This window comes from Hipposideros armiger, unplaced genomic scaffold (assembly GCF_001890085.2).
Source record: "Hipposideros armiger isolate ML-2016 unplaced genomic scaffold, ASM189008v1 scaffold_134, whole genome shotgun sequence".
Taxonomy (NCBI): domain Eukaryota; kingdom Metazoa; phylum Chordata; class Mammalia; order Chiroptera; family Hipposideridae; genus Hipposideros; species Hipposideros armiger.
The window spans coordinates 25,094-39,848 of record NW_017731484.1 but is presented as its reverse complement, the minus strand read 5'-3'; the positions used below and the strand labels follow the sequence as shown (position 1 = coordinate 39,848).

The following is a 14,755-nucleotide window of genomic DNA, read 5'->3' as shown; positions in this document are numbered from 1 at the left end:
AATCATAGGAGGAGATGAAGGGGAGAGCAGTCAGGTCTGAACCCTGGTTCCCAGCGCTGATCACACTCATGGGGCACCAGACAACTAATGACCTCACTACGTTGTCCTGCCTAAGCTTGAAGTAGGTGCGGGTGCTGTCCCTGCGTGCAAGCCCCAGGCCTGTCACACCCTAGTCAGTTGGGGGCAATGTTTTCCTGTGCCTCCGTTTATCTAAACACCCTTTTAAACCAAGAGGCTTCTTCCCACATAAACACGCCCACAATCTTGAGCTAACTTACGCAGAAAGTTTCCCCTTGGAGCACAGATCTCTGGGCTCTGGGGTGGGGTAGAAGTTGTTCTAGTTGGAGACCACTGCTGCTGCCCATGGAGACCCGACTCCCCAGATCCTTTAACCCAGGATCTCATCCAACCGTCCTTTTCTCCTAAGCATGGACCATGGTCCTCCGCTGAGCTACGGCGCCTTTAAACCCTTCAGGCCCTCGCCCCGCCCCCGGTCCGCCCTGTCCTAGGCAGGAGCCGCTGAAAACCCCCGCACCGGGCCAGCGCGCACCACTCGCCCTGCAAGCCCGCGTGGAGTGCGCGCTCTCCGCCAGACGGTGAGCAGGAAGGAGAGGTGGGGGAGGTGTGGGGGTGGTGTCTGTTGAAAGCGAGAAGGCCGGCTGGCGACCTGCTCCACCGAGCTTGGCACCAAGCGATGACCGCTCCGCCCCACGCTGTCAGGTCCTGTCCCAGGCTCTGACCTGCATTGCTGGGCGATGAGGTCAGGCCACATTGCGAGAGCACAGACGGAGCGTCCGCCTGGAGCAGGGGCTCAGGGACTGCACCCCACCCGCCGGCTCCAGCTCCCGGTCCTCGCAGGGCGACGGCGCGTCCGGGGTCCTGGAGCCGCCCTGGGCCAGCTCCGCGCGACCCCGCACTTCCTGGTTCTAGGAGCACGTGCGGGCACAGCCTGCACCCCAGCGTCCCGAGGCCCCGTCCTTTCTGTTTTTCCTCCTGCCAGCTCCTTTCCTGAGGACTCGGGGTCACGGGCTGGGACTCGGGGACTCGGGTTCCATGGTGGCCTCGCCTTGCCCAGTTCGGGCGGGGAGTTGAGGCCACAGTCTACTTCAGGAGAGACCCCCGAGCGCGGGCATCTGGGGGCTGCAGCCCTAACTGAGCCCGGGTGCCCTGCTTGTGTGAGGTGGTGGTGGGAGGGATGGCTGCTTTGCGGGCCCTCCTGCCCCTACGCGAGTCGAGGTCCCTATCCCGTACCCCCCGCTGTTGGGAAAGCGGGTGGTGGCCGCGGGCTGCCCAGACCACTGCGTCACCCCAGCGGCAGGCGGTGTGACTCATCTCACAGTAACGGCCCAGGGTGTGGCCAGGGGGCTGGACCTGCAGGGCCGGAAGTGGCCTGCTGCTTTCCCGCTCTGCAGGCCGCCTGGAGCCCACAGCAGGGAAGTTCTGGGGGTAACGTGGTATCCACAAGCAGAAAGAAGGCAACAGGTGGAAGTGAGGATGGACTGCTGTGGAGGTCCAGTGCAGGAGGAGACCTGGATGGGCTCTTCCTAATCCTCTCTCAGATTCCAGAGCACCAGATAGAGGGACAGCTCCCTAGCTCCAAACCCCCTCCCATTTTCTCCTCCTAGTCCACTGGGATGACAGAACTGCAGAGGAGGCCAAGGTCGGGTAGGGCCAGCAGGGCCCTACCATTCCAGAATCAACAAGTAGTCAGAGCCAACTGCAACCCCTTATTCCCCTGTCCCAGTGCCTCTTCTGCCCCCTGGGAATTGGCCTCTAATTTCTTTCTTTGGCTCATCCCTTCTCCTAACAGGATTTTCAGGTATGGGACTCTAGCTGAGACTATACCTTCTGTTCCCAGGGTATTATTTCATCTTTTCCTGAACCGTTTCCTTGCGTCTACTTCTCTGCGCCCAAACTCAGAACTTCCCATCTCCTGCAAATGCCGCCTGCATGCACCACAGCTGCCTCCTTAAGGGTTGCCTTGCACCCTGCTATCCCTGAGAACTGTGGTGAGGTGGCCCCTTTCTTTCTCAAGGACCTACCTCAGCACCAGTGCTTGGAGTTTCTCACCACTACTCTGGTGAGTGTATGTTTCTGTCTGGTGCCCCCACCCTGCCCTTGCCTGTGTTTGGTACACAGAAGCCATGGCAACGTCCCCCACTTCACCCCTCCTCCTGTAGCCTTGTGGCTTCCTGTTTGTGTAGCTTCAGCTTTCTCTCCTCCTCATTGACTCTTGGTGGTGAGGGGGCTGCCCCAATCATAGGTCTCCCACCATCTTTGTTTGTGCCTGTTCCATGTGGCACGTCATGTTGGGGACAGGTACCCTCATGTTACCCTTTTAGAATGAACAGTCTTAATCCCAATTCTGAATTGGGAAGCACTCCTGTGTTATCTGCACAATGAATGCAGAGTCCCTTTGTCTTCCCAATTAAATCTCCAGCCAGGAAGCTCAAATCCTCCCACCCCCACCCCACATCCGCCTTTTCCTTGGCATTGGTCTGAGGGCTGAGGTAAGCTTCCAGCCCAGGGCCTGGGTGGGGCCTTTTGTGGCCCCTCCCTCTCTCCCAATTCTTGTACCCTTGTGGGTGGGGGTGTGGGGCTGTTCCCACAGCTGTGCGCAGCTTTCCACTTCAGGCTACTCACAGCCAAGCCACCCTCCCAAGTTGTTCGGCTGTCTTCGCTTTGGACCCTCCGCTCTGGGCATCTCCCACACAGCTTCTCCCTGCCCCAGCAGGCAGCTGGCTGTCTTCCCTTCCTCTGAGGGAGGGCAGGACTAGGTCCTGTGGGTGTCACTAGGGTAGGCCTCTCCTGCTCCCGCAGCCACAGCCCATCGGCCCTCCCCTGCCCGTGGGGATGGGGAGAACAGGCTACCACAGGCTGTGCCTGGTTGGGCCCTCCCCTTCCTGGAGTTGTACCCTTTCCCAAAGCTCCGTGCTACGGCTCTGGCACCTCAAACCTCTAGGGCAATGACCCCAGAGTGGAACCTGGACACTACAGCTGGAGGCTGTGACACTGCCAGCTGTGTCCAGGTGCCCAAGTAGGAGAGGGCACCTCAGCATCCACCCAGAGGCCAGAGGTGGGTCTGGGAGGCTGCGTCTGTCCGGCCAAAGAGGGAGGCACTGGAAGGCTAGGCTTGAGGCCTGTTCTCCCCTCCTAACCCTGATGTCTGGATTAATCATTCTCCTGCCTTTTCTTTCTCTGGGCCACTGTGATCCCTTGTCCTCAGACCACTTGGCTCTATGGAGACACAGTCCTGAGGCCCAGGTGACCATAGGGAAGCTGCTCCCAGAAGAGAGGTCTGGACCCTGGGCTCCGAAAATGCAGCAGCTCCTAGACCCCTCCCCTTCCTCCCAAGCCTCCAGCCACGCCTCTGTGGCAGGGGTCATAGTCTATAGACTGAGTGGTGACAGCGTTTGGGGCTGCCCTGAGGGGGATCTTGTCTCTCTCTCCTCAGCCTCTCAACTGCCCGCCCTCCCCCAGCTGAGTGTGTGTGGCTGGTGGTGTGGGTCAAGGCCCAGACTGACATTTATCTGGCCCGGCTTCCAGGCTGGGGGAGGTCCAGGGTGGGTTGCTCTTAATGAGGTTTAAAAATAACTGATTTGTGGGGAGGATCTCTGTTGGAAATGTGCAGCTGGATAAGCTGGAGTCTCAAGGAGCAGCCATGTTGGAGGGTGGGGGAAGGGACTAGACTGAGGACCACTGGGGGTGAGAGGTGTGAGACATTTGGGGACAGCTGCTGCCACCTGGCTCCTTGTACACAGTGGCCGAGCCCCGAGGCCGCTGAGGGGGTGGCGGGATTGTTTTAACCTGGGGTGCATGGAGAGAGGGGGCCAGAGTGACTTTATTCCTTAAATCTTACTTGGCCTGGAGCCAGATGTCAGGAGCAGTGGCTCCCTTTCCTCTCCTTGAACAGAGGTGCCTGTCCAGGGGGATCCTCTTTTGTAAGCAAGGAGACAGCTAGCCCTGTTTCAGAGTAGAAAGTTGCCCATCCAGGGAAGGGACGGGGTCCTGGCTCCCCCTCGGCATTGGGAGCATTTGAGGGCGTGCTTGACAGGCTCCTGGGTGTGGGACCTGGGCAATGAGGTGGTGGGTGGGGACACACTGGCCACTGAGGTGCTGCCAGCTCGGGCCAGCCATCAGGAAACCACCCAGTTCTGCCTAACTGAGGTCTTCCAACTAAATTAAAGAAACCTTCCTGCGTATTTCCCTATCCCTCATTCTTTTTTTCAGATTCCCCTTAAAAATACCACCCAGGGCACCTATATTCATTCCCTATTCCTGCTGTAATAAATTACTACAAATTTTGTGACTTAAAGCAACATACATTTAATATCTTACAGTTCAAGACACCCTAACAAAGGTTTCACTGGCCAAAATCCAAGTTTGGGCAGGGCTACATTCCCCTTGGGAGATTTAGGGGAAAATCCATTTTCTTGCTTTTACCAGCTTCTCGAGGCCACCTGCATTGCTTGGCTCAAGGCCCTCTGTTACTCTGACCTCTGCTTCCTTCTCACTTTCCTTCTCTGACTCGCCGGCCTCCGTCTTTTGCTTATGAGGACCCTTGTTGTGAGTACACTGGGCCCACTTGGGTGATCCAGGATACTGTCCCTATCTCAAGATTCTTAATTCAATCATGTCTACAAAGTCCCTTTTGCCATGTAAGGTATAGTTTCTGGCAATTAGGACATAGACACCTTTGGGGGAACCATTATTCTGCCTACCACAGCTTCCAGAAAGGAAAATAGAATTTGTTTTTATTGCCTGGTTTGTCATGGGAGGTTACTTTTACTGCTGAAATCGGTGAAGTACCTACTCAGACCTACCTCTTTCAGGAAACTCCCCCAAGCTGCTTCTGCTAATACTCTTCTCTGAATCCCTACAACATATGGTCTGAGCAGTTTAGTATTTGTTGTGTACAAGGCTTACCCTTTAATATATGCTCACTTTGTCTCTGATGGCACTGTAGGGCAACTTTAGGATAAAGGACTCTGTCTCTTCTATAATCCCCAGCACAAATAGTGAATGCTCAGTTAAAACCCATGGGCCGGCCGAGTGGCTCAGTTGGTTAAGAGCTTGCTCAAGAGTTTGAGCTCTGAGCAACAGCGGTTCGAGTCCCGGCCCAAGCTGAGCAGCCGCTGAGCTGCCAACAGGTGGCAGGATGGCTCAGCTAAACAAACAAACAAAAAAACCCAGTGGCTGTTTGACCTTTGATCCAGCCAGTCCTCTAGCTCCCTGGCATAGGCTTCCCAAGCCTGTCCATATTCTTCTTCCTTTCCCCAAATCATTCTCCTTACCAGGGCTGTAAAAAGCAGGGTTAGGGTTAGAATGACCGGTTTGCCTTTGCTAAAGCTGACTTTCCCAAATGAGGGGCTGAACTCCCAATCTTGGTCTCATGTACCCCATATTCCAGTGGGTTTGATACTTCATTCTATTTTTGGAACCATTCAAATGAAATCTAGTGGGAAACCTGAATAATAAACAGACTCCCTGTCACAGGTGGGGGAACCCAGAGGTGGCTTGTGTAGACAGAGTTCTGAACAGTGCTATTCTAGCCCATGTCCAGGGGCCAAGGGGACATCTCCCTCATTTGGCAGCTGTTCTCACCTCTGGGTCCTACCCTGGGGATATGGTGTGTATCCTTGTAGGCAGAACCCCTCCATGCACAGGTGGTAGATGGCTGACCGCAGCCCTGGGTATGTCCCTTTTCCAGTTCCCCACAGCCACCACCACCCTTTTAGAATGGCCAACAGGGGACCTGCCTATGGCCTGAGCCGGGAGGTGCAGCAGAAGATTGAGAAACAGTACGATGCGGACCTAGAGCAAATCCTGATCCAGTGGATCACTGCCCAGTGCCGCAGGGATGTGGGCCGGCCCCAGCCGGGGCGTGAGAACTTCCAGAACTGGCTCAAGGATGGCACGGTGAGAGCTGGGCCCCTCCAACTGGAAGTGTCGGGAGAGCAAGGCTGGGCCTGGGGGGTCTGGGGATTGTTTCACCTGAAGAACTGAGGGCATGACTATCTCAGCTTCTGGAGCCGTGAGAGAGGACCCTGCTTTCTTCCCTCCCATCAAGTGGTGTGGAGTTGGGATGGGAGGCGGTTGGGCCTCCCTGCTGTGGAATGCCCTAGATGACACAAAATGCTTTAAAGAAAGAACTGTCAGGGGTATAATCTAGTCAGTGATTTTAGATGATGAAGGTTTTCACTCTGAGCTCAGAGGCAGGGGTTGGGCGGTAAGAGCCTGAGGCTTCTTCCAGGTATGTTCAGGTAGGAGAGGAACCTCGTGATTCACTGTCTCTGGCGCTGAGAGTGGCACATTCTGGTCTATGTAGGCATGACCTCACCTCTGCAAACCTGCTGTCCTCACCCAGGTGCTATGTGAGCTCATTAATGGACTGTACCCTGAGGGGCAGGGCCCAGTGAAGAAGATCCAGTCCTCCACCATGGCCTTCAAGCAGATGGAGCAGATTTCTCAGTTCCTGCAAGCAGCTGAGCGCTACGGCATCAACACCACTGACATCTTCCAGACTGTGGACCTCTGGGAAGGTGGGCCAGGATGCTGTCATCCAGAAGACCAGAGACTGGGCAGGCCATTTTGACCAGGGAGAAGGGGCAGGCACCCTAAGGATGAAAAGAGTGTGTGCGTGCATGTGAGTGCGCGCGCGCGTGTGTGTGTGTGTGTGTGTGATGGAGGAGTTGGTCGTGTTGGGGGCTGGGATGGAGAAAGATATGGGGACAAAGGGTAAAAGAATTTGGAAACTGCGCCTGCTGATTTAATGATAAAGGTGGAACCCTGGTGTCTAGGATCCCAGCTCTGCTGAAGCCAACACATCCCCTTCTCCTTCCCAGGAAAGAACATGGCCTGTGTGCAGCGGACGCTGATGAACCTGGGTGGGCTGGCAGTAGCCCGGGACGATGGGCTTTTCTCTGGGGATCCCAACTGGTTTCCTAAGTGAGTATTGCTGGGCCTGCCTAAGCTCTGGCCAGTCCTGTCCTTAGGAAAAGAGCAGCTGGCTCTTTACAAAGCAGTTTCACATTTCTCATCTCACTTAATCGTCCAGCATGGGAATGTCCCTTCTGAAAGATAAGGAGGTTGCTTCAGAGAGCTCAGGCCTCTCAAGGACAGAGCTGGCGCCAGCAAAGCCTGTACTCTGTCAGGGGAAGACATTACTGGGGCAGCCTCAACCTCCTCCTAACCAATGCTCCCTCTCTACCCAGGAAGTCCAAGGAGAACCCTCGGAACTTTTCGGACAACCAGCTGCAAGAGGGCAAGAACGTGATTGGGTTACAGATGGGCACCAACCGTGGGGCATCTCAGGCAGGCATGACCGGCTATGGGATGCCACGCCAGATCCTCTGATGTGCCCTCAGCCCTGCCCCTGCCCTCCCGTGGATGGTTAAAATATATATATATATATATATTAGCAGTGACATTCCCAAGAGCCCTCTGGAGCTCTCAAGCTCCCCTCTGCCAGGGTGGAGTCCTGGCCTGGCCTATCTCCTCTTGGGGTGCTTGATGGTGGCCTGTCCCTCTGTGCTTACTAATACATTCCCTTCTTCAAACCCATAAAAACTGGACCAACTGACCTTTTCACCTAGGACCAATATTTAGGGCCTCTTTGTCCTCCCGGTACCTCTTCTCCCCTGATCTCTGCCCTGAATACATTCCTTGGCTGGGAATTGGCAATGTTGCTGTCAGCCTTCCTTCCACAAATAAGCCTCGCTTACAGCTGTGGCTACAGGGACTTAATTTATAGGGAGGGGCCTGTAGTGGCTGCCACCCCTGCCACAGCTGAACTGGGCTCACCACACATTGGAGGCAGCCTGCCCTGGCGGAGGCCTTTTGGGCTTCTCATTTTCCATTTCCCTCGCTGTGGCAAAAGGGTGGGGTGAGGGGACTGAGGAGGGAGGGTTGCCCATTATGGGCTGGGGCTTGAAGAATCTCAGTTTGTTGATTTAAATAAAGAATCTCCTTTTTTTTTGGATGGACTCTGGCTGTGTCTGGGGCCACTGAGACCCCTGTTGGGAAGGGAGGAATATGGGGGAAGTGCAGTGGCTGGTTCAGGGGAAGAGGGCTTCGAGATGAACATTTGCAGTCCTCACCCCAATCTTCGGTTTCTTTCTCCATCTTTCTCTTTTGGTTTAGGTAAGAGTAGGTTGGATTTGAGAAAAGCATAGGCCTTCACAGCTCCCTGGACTAGGAGCCATAGTGCAGGATACGTGGTCAGTGTCCACAAGGAGTGGGGCATTCACCAACCCAAGGAATCGGGCAGTCCTGCCAGGTGCTCCTGGCTGGGCCCCCTCCAGCCAGACCAGCTTCTCAGCCACTGCAGGAGGGTGGGGCTGGCTGTTGGCACAGCCTTAAGTCCTGGCAAGCCTTTCATGCCTGGGGAGGACCCTTAGGCAGGCTTGGGGTTGCGGTGGTGAGTAAGAACTAGCAAGATGGGGAATGCGCAGGGAGTCGGTGGTGGTGGCTGAAAGGAGGAAGCCTTGTTGGTTGATCCCATGAACTTGTGAGCTGCATTCTGGGAAAAGCCTCGTAGCTTCCCTTCTTTCTAGACTGGGGGGCCTTGGACCATGATAATACATTTTGGAGTCAGGTTGTCTCGTGCTCCTAGCGCTCACCTAGGCGTGAATGTTCCACCCTAGTTTCCAACCCCTGGGTGTCACCTTTACCCCAAGTCCTTCTTATTAGACACTGTCCTCCTAGGGAAAACTTGAGTGACCCTGGGCCAGCCTCTCACATCAGGTCCCCCCCCAATCAGCCAGCCCAGGAGCCTGACCTCTATTGTCCCGCTCCCCCTTTCTGCTTCATGGCATCTGTTTCCTTAGGAGGGGAAAGCCCCAACATTGTGCCTGTGTGTGACAGATTATGCAGGTTTAATAACCAGTGAGCTTTCATGTTTTCTCCCACCACTCCCCTGCCAAGAAGCACCTACTGTGTGCCAGGCCCCTGCCAGAGTTATACAGATGGCAGCCCAGGGCCTCAGCCTGATCTGACACCACACCAGGGAGAGATGGTATTTGCTTGCTGGCTGCACTCCCTCAGATAAGATAGGGTGTAAATTCCCAGGGGATTAGTCCTTCCACCCCTTTATCTCCCGTTCAGGAAGGCTTTATGGAATGCCACTGAAGGAGAATGACATCATTGCAGAGAAAACATTGAATTCACTGATATTTATACTAAAAAAGCAAACCGTTTGCACCCTTCCCTGATTTAACTATTTATGGCTACGAATTATTGGCCACACCTCACAACTTTCTGAGACACAGCATGTTACAGAGCCCAGACAGAATCACTGCCTTCTCCCAGTAGATTCCCACAATAGTCCATGAGGTGGATATTACTGTATTTCCCCATTTTGTTCCCAGATGAGCACACCAGGTCTCGGGGCAAGAAACTTGCCCCAAGTCACATAAGGAGTAAGTGGAGGGACAGGGATTTGAGCCCAGGTCAACCTGTTTGTGAGCCTGGCTAAGCCTGTGCTCAGCAAGAAGAGAGGCTGCAGGAGGATAGGGTGACAAAAAGTGGTGGTGGACTGGTGGGTGTTCCTCATCTACAAACTAAAGATAATTATTCCTCATGGGGTTGCTATGAGGATTTCATGAGACACCTGCAGAAAGCACTCTGCATAGTCAGTCCCTAGCACATAGTAAGTGCTAAGAAGTGGGAGTGTGGGAGGGAAAGGTAGGGTCTGTGTGGCCACGGCCGGCTGAGAGGTGATGTCCAGCCACGCCACTGCCTTGTTGAATGTGGTCAGAGATGGTTCAAGTGGCCCCATCCTCACTTTCTGAAAGAACTCACTTTTCAAAGCAAATGTTGACTGGATTTGAGAGGGGCTCAGTCATGGGGCTTGCCTCCCTTCTGATTGTGACCCACAGCCGCCAACAAGCTCTGTGAGGACTCTACGTGTCTCCTGTTAATCCATCTTGCTGCAGGGTTAGCTCCTTCCTTCTGGAAATGGTCTGCACTGACACCTCAAAATTTCGTTTTCTGTTGGGTTTTAGTATTTTTTTTTAAAAGATTTTTATTGGGGAATTGGGGGATGGGAACAGCGCTGGGGAATTGGGGGAAGGGGAACAGACAAGTTGCTGTCCTTTTGTTCTTCAGTCTAGTTGTGGAGGACGTTGCTTCACTGGCCCAAGTTGGCACCATCATTGCGCTCTTCCCGGGCGAGGCACATCAGTCGCTGGCTTCTGGACGGCCGCTCACTGCGGCTGCTGGCTGCTCACGCTGGCTGTTGGCTACAAACGGTAGCCCATGGCAACCCACTGCAGCAGGGGCTGCAGCCTATGCCATCGCTGGCGACTCATAGCAGCCCAGCTCCAGGTTGAGCTGTTGTTCAGCATCTTAGCTGTGGAGGGCAGTGTCACTGGCCCTCATATGTGGGATCCGAACCAGGGCCCCTGGAGTCCCAAGCCAGTTCTTAACCATCACGCCACTCGCCCAGCCCGCGTTTTAGTATTTTGTTGCAGTTTCATCCCTAATTTGGCCGCATCAATCCTGGCACTCTTTCAGGAGGTCGAGCACCTCTGCATGGCACCTCACTCTCCATGGCTCTCTACACTGGTGTTTCCTAACACTGCACTTGCAGGCCTGTCCCTGCTGCCAGAACAATATCCTTCCAGGTCTCACCATAGCTTCCTCCTTTATCTCCTTCACATCTTTGTTCAAATGTCACCTTCCAAGTAAGGCTTTCTTTGGCCACTCTATTTAAAATTGCACATTTCACCCTCAGCCTGCACCACATCTTCCTTTCCTGCCTTCTTGTATCACCACCTGACACCCAATGTATTTCACTTATTTATTTTCTCTTTCTCCCATAGAACGTACACTCTGTAAAATCAGGTTTGTTGATGTAGAGTAGTGCCTGACATGTAGGTGCTGTATAAATATATGTTGAATGAATGAATGAATGAGTGAGCGAGCACCACACTACTCTCATGTTCCTGAATCCCTTGGGCTAGCTGGGCAGTTGTCACCAGCCCAGGATTTCAGCAGCCCACCTGCCATTGGCTTTGTCTGTCAGTTTCCATTGCTTCCCCATTGTTCGTTTCTGAAAGGTAAAAACCCAAGAAACCAATGCTCCCGACAGCCAGAGGAGTAGAGTTTGGGAAGAAGATGGAGAATGGGTGTTGCTCTGGGCAAATGGAAGGTGCATTGAGGATTTGGGGGGACATGGGTGGAGGGCAAGAGGGAAAGAGAGGAGCCAACTTCGGTTCACTGCTTGCCTTCAGCTTGGATGTGGAGGTGGTGAGAAAGTAGGCTTGGTTCTTTGTGGCCAATGGAAAGGAGAGTTGGAGGAGGGGTGGAGGAGGAAGTGTAAGGGAGAAGGCCAGAAGGAGGGGGAGGAGGAGAAAGGGAGGGCGTCAGACACTTCATTTAGTTTGGCTCACCTGTGGGGGGGAAAGCCTAAACCTGTGTGGTCCAGTCCTACGTGTGTGCGTGTGCATCCAGGTGTGTGAGAATTCACAGGACTAGGGCTCAGGGGGTACAGGTAGAGGAGATGAGTCTATGACCGGGTGTGGAGGCTGCCTATGAACATGTGTTTACCGAGGACTGGGAATTATGGGTGCAGAGAGGTGTGTCCTGTGCACAGAGATGGTCCAGTAACCATCTGTGGGCCTCTACAGCCGAGGGAGGTCTTTGAGAGCTTGGCAAACAGCCCAAGGAGCAGTGGAACCCGGAAAGAACTGGACAATAGGGCCCCAGGGAGGGAACAATAAAGGCATGGGATCACATTTGTTGAAGAGAAAGCTAAAGAGTAAATTAGTAATTGTCCCTCACAAAGAAATGTTTTAATTCCAGTGGCTATGGAGGTAGACAAAAAGAAAATGCACTGAAGTTGCATCTAGAGAAATTTAGGTTAGACAATGAAAAATAACCCTCTTGACTCTGAAGGTTATTAGCCTCTGGAATCTCTTAACGGTCAGGAGGAAATTCTTCAATAATAGGACAAATCTCGTCTTCTTAAGGTGGAATTCCCAGGCAATTCTGCCTGGAAATGCTAATACATACCGATTTCTTCATTTATGTAGTTGTCCATTCAATAATTATTGGGGTTCAACTCTGTCAGGCCTTATGGGGGATATGAAGATTATTAATACATGATCTCTGCTCAAAAGTGCACAGTCCTGTAGGGAGGAAACACAGGTAGTAGCCATGATAACTCAGGAAGCCAGTGATATGCACCTTCAGAGAAATGCAAATGGGGCTCTTTAGGAGGTTCACTTGCCAACCTCCCAGTCCTGGGTCATTTCCAGAGTGGAGGCTGGTGGTGATGTCATGGCACGCGGAGGCAACTATCTCAAGGATTCTGTCCCTTGGTATGCCCAGGGGAGTGGGGCTGCAGATTAGGGTGGTTCTTCCAGAAAAAGGAACTGTCATTGGCTCTGTGGTCAGAGGTCAAGTTTCAGTTGGGGGCTATTCCTTTCCTGCCTGGAGTAGGGGTAGGCAAAGAGGCCTGAGTCAGGGTGAGGACCAGGGGCTGGGTAGGAACATATCAACATTGCTGGAGTTGGGGAGGGGTTGAACAAACATCTCCTCAGACACCAGGGCTGTCACACCATTTCACCCACTGTTGGTAGGACCTGAATTTTGAATTGTGTTTTATTTAGAGAGATGTGGTTCAGTGTGGGACTGAACTATGATGATGATGATACTCATTACCATTTTTCTGCTAGTCATTGTGCCTGTATTTTTTCTTTCATTATTTCAAAAAATATTCCTTGAACACCTATTCAGGGCAAGGCATCTGGGTGCTGGGGGATATAGCAGTCAATAAAACAAATATAGTCTGCCCTCCTGGGAGGAGCTAGAGAAGTAAAGAGCCAATTATGATATAACGTGATATGTGGCGTGATAAGGGGATTCTAGGTGCTGAGAAGCCACAGGAGGGGACCTAACACGGGAGGGGTGTCGGTGAAAATTTCTGGAAGAAGTGACGTCTGAACTGAGGAAGCATTAAGGAGAGGCCAGGGGTGCTGAGGAGAGTGTTCCACGCAGGTGTGCAGCGTGTGCACAGGCTGGAGGCTGCAGCACTGGACTGTGGAATGTGTTTGGAGGTGTGTGGGGTAGGGTGCTGAGCAATGCAATTGAAAAGGGGAGTCAGGGCGACATCATCCAAGGAGTTTCAATGTCAAATGAATAATTTTGGACATTTCATTCAGGGCATGGGGATCCACTGAAGGACTTTAAGTAAGGGAACAAAATGATGAGAGTTGTGCTCTATTTAGAAAGTTTCCTTAGGCTACAGGGTAAAGAACGAATCGCTTAGGGTTGGGGAGGACTGTTGAGGCGGGCAGCCTTGAGGAGGTTACTGCAGTAGTCCAGGCTGAAGCGAGAATGGCCTGGGTTAAGGGAGGGCCAGTGGGTATAGAAAGAAGAGGATGGATTTTAGAATTGTTTAGTGCTCTCCGGTTGACTGTGGAGAGTGAAGAAGAGGGAGAGGGGTCCGGAGAGACAGGCTCTGTCTTCCGTGACTAAGCAAATGGCGTTGTCCGTTGCTGGGATGGGAAATCCAGGAGAAGGGGTTTGAGACCGCCACAAAATAGCATTGTCTCCCATTTTGCAGATGAGGGAACTGAGGCTAAGAGAGCAAAACTAACTTGCAGAACCTGGCTAGGGGCTGGTCTGGGATTTAAACTTAGGACAAAACAAGTTCAAGCTAATTGCTTGCTCCATCACGGGGCTTCCCTGTGAGGTCGCTGACCCCGGGGAAGGGTTCGGCCTGCAGCCAGCATGAACTGTGGTTTTTCTGTGGGTGGAGGCCAAAGCCACAGAGAGGAAGGGAGAGGTCAGGCCTGGGAAGGGGTGCAGGAAGTTCAGCCCTGCAGCAGCCTTCTCTCCAAGGAAGGTCCGGCGGCTTCAGAAAGGAGCTAATGGAGAGGCCCTGAGGCCCAGCTCCTGGATCCTGCAATTTAGGGTTTGTCCTCAAGGCTCCCTGATCTTTTTGGAGCCTTCTGACAGCCCAACTTTTACCTCCAGCAATAAAAGCTACCACAGCCTTCAGGACAATATCTGAGAGTTTCACTTTCAAGGCATTTCCATAGATAATTCCAGGGAGCCTTATTACCTTTCGGGAAGGTTTTAGTAGTTTTATACCCTTTGGAGAGAAGGAGGAAACTGAAACCTAGAGACTGCATGTGCCAGGTCCCAGGGTTCTTGAGAGTAGAAAGCACACCTTGTGTATCTTCATATGGCTCACAGTTCTCAGAACAGTAGTACCTGATCCAGAAGGAGCCAGATCGAAGGTCATGGTTTTGAATCGGTTATGCATGTACTAGAATCCAGGTGTCTGGACTCCTGGTCACTCACTGGAAGTTGAAAAGACCCAAAGTCAAGCACCCCTGCGGATGGGGCTGGCTGTAGATTCTAACAGACGCGGGGTGGTTGGGATGACCCAGGCCCTGTCCTGTATCTTCCTCCAACCAGGGAGTCCTACCTTCCTGAAACTTATTCTGTTCTCTAAGTGATGTCCTCAGACTGCTGGCATTAGAATCACCTGGGGTGCTGATCAGAAATGCAGATTCAGGGGCCGGCTGAGTGGCTCAATTAGTTAAGAGTTAGCTTAAGAGCACAAGCTCTGAGCAACAGGGCCGCTGGTTCGATTCCCACATGGGCCAGTGACACTGTGCCCGAGCTGAGCTGCCCCTGCGCTGCCAATAGGTGGCAGGATGGCTCAGCTGGTGAGAGCACGTGCTCCTAACAACAAGACTGCCTGTTTGATGGTGGCTATGCCCACCTGCAACTAAGACTG

At 53.1% G+C, this 14,755-nt stretch overlaps 1 protein-coding gene across 3 annotated transcripts; it reads left to right on the top strand.

The window, feature by feature from the left end:
* Window positions 1–488: 488 nt before the first annotated feature.
* TAGLN2 (transgelin 2) lies at window positions 489–7,561 on the top strand. 3 transcript variants are annotated; one of them, XM_019649789.1, is made up of 5 exons: window positions 489–596; window positions 5,711–5,919; window positions 6,368–6,542; window positions 6,846–6,948; window positions 7,215–7,561. In XM_019649789.1, the coding sequence occupies exons 2-5, from the start codon at window positions 5,740–5,742 to the stop codon at window positions 7,354–7,356; spliced, it is 600 nt and encodes a 199-aa protein (XP_019505334.1). In that variant the 5' UTR covers window positions 489–596; window positions 5,711–5,739; the 3' UTR covers window positions 7,357–7,561. The 3 variants fall into 3 exon arrangements, with proteins under 3 accessions (XP_019505334.1, XP_019505335.1, XP_019505336.1); XM_019649790.1 differs by lacking the exon at window positions 489–596 and adding an exon at window positions 1,860–2,080; XM_019649791.1 differs by lacking the exon at window positions 489–596 and adding an exon at window positions 4,449–4,566.
* Window positions 7,562–14,755: the final 7,194 nt, after the last annotated feature.